An 8,530-nucleotide genomic window follows, 5' to 3' on the forward strand; every position below is an offset into this window, starting at 1 on the left:
CAGGTTTTGTAACTGGGGCGGCCCCTGCCGGATAAGCGAGCCCGAGGCCCGCGCGGGAAGCTTGGTGCGGCGCAGGGAGCCGCGGCCGAGGTCCCTGGCCGAGCTCGGCAGTGACCAGCCCTAAATCTGGGGCAGGTCGTTCGATCTCGCTGAACCTTTCTTTCCCTCACCCATAAAGCGCGTGTAGTCCTGGCTGTGCTCGCGTTGAGGGTCCGCAGTGACGCTCAGGGGACAGCAGTATGCGGAGAGGGACACTGTGGAGGGGTGACGCGTAGGGCAGAGGTGTGCTGCGGCTGCCTTGGTGGTCTCACGTGGCTTCTTTTGTGTTCTAATCTTTAGTTTCGCCATGGAGTCATTGTTGCAGCCGACTCCCGGGCCACCGCGGGTGCTTACATCGCTTCCCAGACGGTGAAGAAGGTGATAGAAATCAACCCCTACCTTCTGGGCACCATGGCCGGAGGTGCAGCCGATTGCAGCTTCTGGGAGCGGCTGTTGGCTCGGCAGTGTCGAATCTATGAGCTACGAAATAAGGAACGCATCTCAGTGGCAGCGGCCTCCAAGCTGCTGGCCAACATGGTCTATCAGTACAAAGGCATGGGGCTGTCCATGGGCACCATGATTTGTGGCTGGGATAAGAGAGGCCCTGGTGAGTTGAGCTACAATCACATGATCCTTGGGCTGCCACCACAGAGAGGAGGGTTGGGAGGAGGGGTTTTGTGCCCTTGCTGAGGATATATGGATTAGGTTTGTTGTATTTTTTTTTTTTTTTTTTTTTTTTTTCTGAGACAGATTTCACTGTGCAGCCCCTTGTCCATCCTCCTGCCTCAGCCTCCAGAGTGCTGGTGTTACAGACATGCACTGCCTTGCCAGCTAATTAGGTTCCAGCTTTTCTCTTTGTCTAAGGAAGGCACTGGAGTGTAGGAAAGGGCATGGAGTCAGTCCTGCTGTGTCATTGGTGACCTGTGTGACCTTAGGCAAGTTCTTTTTTTTCTTACACTGCTTCTTCCTGTCACCCTAAGTGGGTTAATACATACAAGGTAACTTGTCAAATGTCTGGCACATACTTTTTCCTTTTTTTGTTTGTTTTTGTTTTTGTTTGTTTTTCTCCGGTACCGGAACCGAACTCACGACCTTGCACTTGCCAGGCAGGCGCTTTTGCCGCTGAGCTAAATTCCCAGCCCCTACTTTTTCCTTTCTATCCCATAAAATAATAAGTCCTAGAAAGGACTACAATAAGTTATATTTGAGAATTAAATTGGGTATTAGACGTAAAACTGTAGGCAGTATTATCTAATTAAAAAATAATGTGGAGGGGCTGGGGATTTAGCTTAGCGGCACAGCGCCTGCCCTGCAAGCACAAGGTCATGAGTTCAATTCCAGGTCCCCCAAAAGATAATAATAAGGTGAAATCAGTTTTTAACAATCCATTTGCTCGGCCATGGTGGTGCACACCTGTGATCCCAGCACTTTGGAGGCTGAGGCAGGAGGTTCACTGCAAGTTGGAGGCCAGCCTGAACTACCATAGTGAGACCATCTTAAAAATAATTAATCCATGGGGCTGGGGATTTAGCTCAGCGGCAAAAGCGCCTGCCTGGCAAGCGCAAGGTCATGAGTTCGGTTCCTGGTACCGGAGAAAAACAAAAAACAAAAAACAAAAATAATAATAATTAATCCAAAATTTACCCAGACTATTTCAGTATATGGCAGTAACCCTTCAGGTGCTCACTAGCCACACGTGGCTAGTAGCTCCTATATTCTGTAGTAAAAGTCTAATATGTAGTAGCCACTCAAAAGTTAAGTCATTTCTTGCCAAATGTGGTGGTACATGCCCTTAATGCCAGCTACTCAAGAGGCTCAGGCAGGAAGATGAAAAGTTGGAGGCCAGCCTGAGCAATTTACCAAGCCCCAGTCTCAAAATAAAAAGGGCTTTGGGATATAGCTTACTACTGCCTAGGTTCAATCCCCAGTACCACCAAAAAAAATTCTTTTTTTTTTTTTTTAAGGCGGTTAAGAATAGGAAAGGTTTTGGGGGGACAAGGGATAGCTGCTGAGAAACGGGGATCCCCATTAGGTTGCCCAAAAGAAGTTATTTTCTTTCCTTGTTCCTCTTTTCTCGAAAAGGAAATTCCTTAGCCTTTTTTTTTTTTTTTTTTGAGAGTGTCTCATTATGTAGTTTATCCTGGTCTTGAACTCACTATGTGGCCCAGGATGGCCTGAAACTCACAGTGATCCTCCTGCCTCAGCCTCCCAAATACTGGGATTACAGATGTATATGCCATCACGCCTGGCTACCCTGTCTTTCTAAGTGTATAATAACCTTGCCAAGAAGTTCATCCTTGGTTGTTTTTTGTGGTACTGGGGCCTGAACCAGGGCCTTAACACTGAGCTACATTTATAGCCTTTTTTTTATTTTTTGAGACAAGGTCTCACTAAATTGCTAAGTGTCCAGGCTTTTGTTTGTTTGTTTTGTCTGTACTGGGGCTTGAACCCAGAGCCTGAACACCTGCTGAGCAAGTGCTGTACCGCTGAACTACACCCCAGCCCAGCCAATTCTGCATAGATCTTTTAGTAAAGCCGGAGTACAGCCAGTCACTTTCTGTGTCATTTCCGTCCTGTGTGCTTCAAGACACTCTTTTTTCCTGTTTTGTTTCACGCGTCTACTTGCCTACTAAATGTCTCATTATCCATAGAACAGTTATAAATTACCTACCAGTTTCTCACTTGCTTTGGAGGAGGTTAGAAAGGAGTATAGGGAATGTCAGTTTTCTACCCAAAGGAGGATGAATGAAGGAATTAACAAGTGAATGTGAAAAAGCAGCTCAGTTTGTTACTTTGGGAATTCAGACACCTTTCTCTGTTCAAGGTGTGAAAGAAGAACAGTTCCTTTTACTTTCTCTGGCCCAGGGAAGCATTTTAGAAATGCTGTTTTAAACTCTTAGCTATTGGATCTGCTCCAGGTGGTGGAAAGAGCATAAGACTCTTCAGGACTGGCTAGCATGCAAATCTTGGAAGCTGTAAGCTAAATTGTACCTCTTCAAGAAGTCAGCCTGGGTGAGCCGGGTGTGGTGGTGCATGCTTGTAATCCCAGCACTCAGGAGGCTGAGGCAGGATTGTTGGGTGTTCAAGACCAGCCTGGGCTACAAAGTGAGCTCAAGGCCAGCCTGAACTGCATAGCAAGACCTGTCTCAAAAAAGACAAAAAAAAAAAAAAAAAAAAAAGAAGCCTGCCTGGGCTGGGGCAGGGGAATTTCCCTCAGGTCAGGGCAGCTGTATTTCCCTGAGTTGTGTTTTGTTTTGTTCTGTTTAAAGCCTCCTGGGGCAGGGGATGTAGCTCAGTGGTAGAGTGTTTGTCTTTAAAAAAAAAGCCTTCCTGACAACCCAGTCCATTCAGTGTGAAGCAGTTCCTTCCCTCAAGAAGTTAAGAGAGGCTGGGTGTGGTGGTGCACGCCTGTGATCCCAGCACTTGGGAGGCTGAGGCAGGAGGACTGCCATGAGTTCAAGGCCATCCAGGCCTACATAGTGAGTGCAAGGCTAGCATGACTACATAGCAAGACCCTTTCTCAACACCCCCAAGGGGGGATAAAACGAAGCAAATGAGGACAGAAACATGAAGCTTTGCTGAGTACACTGCAGTCCAGTCCAGCTAAAGGGTATGAAGGGGAATAGTGAGCCAGAAACCTGGAAAGGTAGATTGGAAGCAGGGTGAGCCACGCAGCGAGGTGGTGCTGGGACCAGGAGGGGCTTCAGTGACGGCAAACCTTCTAGAGCTGTCCGCCGGCTTCCGCATGCGTGCCATACATTCATCACCACTGGCTGGAGAAGGGCTTGGGGTAGACTTAGAATCAGTGGGCCTGCAAGCTGCTAAGGGGAGGGTGCTCAGCCTGGCCTGCGTTAGAATTACCTGCAGAATGTAAACTCCCTGTTTAACTTTCCTCATACTAGTTGGGCAAAAAAATACCTTCCTTAAACTGGGTACTGTAGTACCAGCACTCTAGGAAGCTGAGGCAGGAGGATCAAAAGTTGGAGTCCAGCATAAGCAACTTATGACACACTCTGAAATTTTTTTTTTTTTTCCCGGTACTGGGAATTGAACTCACGACCCACACTTGCCAGGCAGGCGCTGTGCCGCTGAGCTAATCTCCAGCCCTGACACACTCTGAAAATTTAAAAAGGCACTGGGGGTGTAGCTCAGTGCAAAAGCCCTGGATTCAATTACAAGTACAGAAAAAGAAAACTGATGATTATGATGCACTATGAAAGTTGAGACTAGCTGAAATAGGAAAAAGATTAGTGGTACTGGCCAGGCACAGGTACTCCCAGCTACACAGGAGGCTGAGGCAGGAGGATCATAACTTCAAAACCAGCCTGGGCAACTTAGCAAGACTGTCTCAAAAACAACAAAAAACAGTGCTAGCACTGTGGGCGCTGAGGCAGGAGGATCATAAATTCCAACCCAGCTTGGCAGTTCAGCAATTTAGTGAGTCCTTGTCACAAAATTAGAAAAGGGCAGGGAGTGTTACTCATTGTGAAGGCCCTGGCTTCAATCTCTAGTACAAACCTGTTAAACACACACACAAGACTAGAAATGTCATTGTAGAATTTGAGAAGACAGGGAAGTAGGACAGGTGGGACATGAGAGAGGAGTTTGGTGGGTCATGAAGCTCACTGCAGGTATTGGAGCACAGGAAGTTTACGTCTTATCCTTGTGATAGAGGGATCCCAGGGGCAGTTGGGGTGGGTAGAATTTTTTTATCTGGTGCTGGCAGGGTTGAACCCTGTTCCTGGTGTGTGTCAGACAAGCACTATACCATTGCACTACACTCCCAGCCTTGATACAGGTTTTCTTTTTTTTTTGTACTCGGAATCGAACTCAGGACCTTGCACTTGCCAGGCAGGCGCTTGTACCACTGAGCTATATCCCTGGCCAATACAGGTTTTCTTAAAGCTCTGTCTAAATGTTTGTCTACACCAGCATAGCTGACTTATAATGGACCAAATAGTATTTTAAGCTTGTAGGCCACAGGGTTTGTGTCTCAGTTGCAGCCATGTACCACATAGTGACATTTTGCTCAATGATAATCATATCCCATGAGATTACAAAGCCTAGTGATGTGGTAGCATTTTAGGTTACGTGAGTACACTCTGATGTTTATGCTAAGCGGAATCCCCTAAGGTGAATTTCACAGAGCATTGCCTGGTTATTAAACAGTGCAGAGCTGCTTACCTTAGCTGGTGTGGCACATAGACAGTGCATAAACGGATGGGTACAGCTGTGTTCTAGGTTGGGGATATAGCTCAGTGGCATAAGTGCCTGCCTGGCAAGCACAAGGTCGTGAGTTCGATCCCCAGTACTGCCAAAAAAAAAAAAAAAAAAATTGTGGGCTGGGGATTTAGCTCAGTGGCAAAGCACCTGGCAAGCTCAAGGTCGTGAGTGTTCAATTCCTGGTACCAGAAGAAAAATAAAACAAAACAAAGCTGTGTTCTAATAAAATTTTCTGTATAAAATATGTATTGGGCTGGGCCTTTTCTGCCCTATACAATCTTTTCTCTCTCCCGCCTCCCTCCTTCCCTCCCTCTCTTTCTCTCTCTCTTTCTCTCTCTCTCTCTCTCCCTCTCCCTCTCTCTCCCTCTCTCAGGGTGTTGCTAAGTTCCTCAGTTGCCCAGGCTGGGCTCAAATTTGGGATCCTTCTGCCTCTGCCTCCCAGAATGCTAGGATTGTAGATGTGCGCCACCATCTCTTCTACACTATCAGTAGAAAGAAAGCATGAGCCATAATTTGTACCCTCCCCATTCTGGTTACTGAACCCATGGCCTCATCTGTGCTAGGGAAACACTCAACCTCTGAGCTAAATCCCCAGCCTTTTTTTTGTTGTTTTTGTCTGAGACAGGGGTTTTTGTTGGTGGTTTCTTTGGGTTTTTTGTTTGTTTGTTTTTTTGGTACCAGGAATTGAACTCATGACCGTGCGCTTGCCAGGCAGGAGCTTATGCCGCTGAGCTATATCCCCAACCCCCTGAGACAGGGTTTCACTGTGCAGTTCAGGCTGGCTTTGAACTCACTTTGTAGCCCAGGCTGGCCTTAAACTTGCAGTGATTCTCCTGCCTCAGCCTCCCAAGTGCCAGGATTACAGGTGTGTGCCACCATGCTGAGTTATCCCCAGCCTTCACACACATAGTTTTAAATTTCATGTAGCCGTATTTTTTGTTTTTGTGGTACTGGGGATTGAACCCAGGTTCTTTGCACTGAACTACATCCTCAGCCTGCTTGCCTTCCCTTTCTTCCTTCCACTGGGGATTAAACCCAGGGAGTGTGCAATAAGTTACATCCTTGCCCTTTTAAAAAATTAGAGACATGCTGGGTGTGGTGGTACATGCCTGTAATCCCAACACTCTGGAGGCTGAGGCAGGAGGATCACTGGAATTCCAGGCCATCCTGGGCTACAAAATCAGTTCAAGCCCAGCCTGAACTGCATAGCAAGACTCTGTCTCAAAAAGACAAAAAAAAATAAATAAATAAAATTAGAGACAGGGACTTATTGAGTCACTGAATGACCCAGGTTGATTGCAAACTTGCAGTCCTCCTGCCTCAGCCTCTGAAAAGTGATGGGGTTATAGGAGTATGTCACCATCCCCATTTTAGCCAAGTTTTATGCTTTTTAGTTTTTTTGAGATAGGGTCTCATTATGTATCCCAGGCTGGCCTTAAACTCACAGTGATCCTTCTGCCTCAGCGTCCTGAGTGTTGGGATTACAGGCATGTATCACTATGCCAACTAGCTAAGCTTTTAAAATAACAAAATTCCGTTTCATAATATATATCATTTTGCCAGCATGGTGGTGCATGCCTGTAATCCCAGCACTCAGGAGGCTGAGGCAGGAGGATCACTGTGAGTTCAAGGCCAGCCAGAATTTCATAGTGAGATGCTGACTCAAAAAAAAAACTATATATGTATATATAAAAGTAATGCAACATATTCAAAATACTGCCATTTTAGCCTGCGCTACTAGCTTATTTTCAACTACTTAATAGTCTCATGTGGCTATTGAACAGTAAATGTCTTTACTACATGATTAAGAATTCTAGGATTGGGGCTGAGGATTTAGCTCAGTGGCACAGCACCTGCCTGGCAAGTGCAAGGTCGTGAGTTCGATTCCTGGTACCGGAAAAAAAAACAAAAAAAAAGGTCACAAAGAATCCTAGGATTGCCGGGCATGATGGCGCACACCTGTAATCCCAGCACTCGGGAGGCTGAGGCAGGAGGATCCTTGGGAGTTCGAGGCCAGCCTGGGCTACAAAGTGAGCTCAAGGCCAGCCTGAACTGCATAGTGAGACCCTGTCTCAAAAAAAAAAAAAAAAAAAAATTCTAGAATATGTCAGTACACAGCTGCAATCCCAGCTACTCAGGAGGCTGTGATAGGAGGACTGCAGTTTTGAGGCCAGCCTGAGCAAGTTAGTGAGACCCTGTCTCAAAATACAGTAAGTCCCCGATTTATGAATGAGTTCTATGCAGAAGAACATTTGTAAATCCAATTCTTTCCTAAGTCTGAAAGAATGAGTCCTACACAGTAGACCTGTAAAAGTTTACAGTTTGAATGTTCCTAAATCGGGGACTTACTGTAAAATAAAAAGGGCTGGGGATGTAGCTCAGTGATAAGATGCTTACTTAGTATGTATGAAGCGGGGCTGGGGGTTTAGCTCAGCGGCAAAAGAGCCTGCCTGGCATGTGCAATGTCGTGAGTTCGGTTCCCGGTACCAGAGAAAAACAAAACAAAAAGAAAGTATGTATGAAGCTAAGGCAGGAGGATTGAGAAGCTGAGGCAGGAGGATTGCAAGGCCAGTTTGGGCTACACAGTGAGTTCAAGGCTAGCCTGAACTACACAGTGAGACCCTATCTCAAAAAACAGAACAAAATAAAGCCTGGTGTTGTGGTACACACCTTGGGAGGATCACTGCGAGTCAGGCCAGCCTGTGCTACAAAGTGAGTTCAGATACCCAGTGCTGCTGGGCATGGTGGTGCACACCAATAATCCCAGCACTCAGGAGGTACTCAGAAGACATACACACACACACACACACACATACACAACCCACCCAGTGCCGCAAAAGAGAAAAATAATGGAAGGTTTTATTTTCCAACTGTGATGCATGTCTTATCCTGCAGAGAGTCTGAATTCTTTGAGGGCTGGGATTGGTCTGGTCTGGTCTGGTCTGGTTTTTTTAGACAGGGTTTCCCTGTGTTAGTTCAGGCTGACCTTGAACTCACTTTGTAGCACAGGCTGGCCTGACTCGCAGTGATCCTCCCAAGGTGTGCACCACAACACCAGGCTTTATTTTGTTCTGTTTTTTGAGATAGGGTCTCACTGTGTAGTTCAGGCTAGCCTTGAACTCACTGTGTAGCCCAAACTGGCCTTGCAATCCTCCTGCCTCAGCTTCTCAAGTGCTGGGATTACAGGCCTATGCCACCACGCCCGGCTGTGGAATTAAGTTTAATTTTATTTATTTATTTATTTTAGTTTTTCTCCGGTACTGGGAAT

At 46.4% G+C, this 8,530-nt stretch overlaps 1 protein-coding gene across 1 annotated transcript in view; it reads left to right on the forward strand.

Moving 5' to 3' along the window:
* Positions 1-339: 339 nt before the first annotated feature.
* The window catches only part of Psmb5 (proteasome subunit beta 5), a gene marked incomplete at its 5' end in the record, with an annotated part of 9,639 nt that continues 1,448 nt past the window's right edge, over positions 340-8,530 (forward strand). Inside the window, 1 exon segment of the mRNA XM_005377095.2 lies at positions 340-646. Within this exon segment, the coding sequence (XP_005377152.2) occupies positions 340-646 (307 nt within the window).

This window comes from Chinchilla lanigera, unplaced genomic scaffold, assembly GCF_000276665.1.
Source record: "Chinchilla lanigera isolate Chin_1 unplaced genomic scaffold, ChiLan1.0 scaffold00008, whole genome shotgun sequence".
NCBI lineage: Eukaryota > Metazoa > Chordata > Mammalia > Rodentia > Chinchillidae > Chinchilla > Chinchilla lanigera.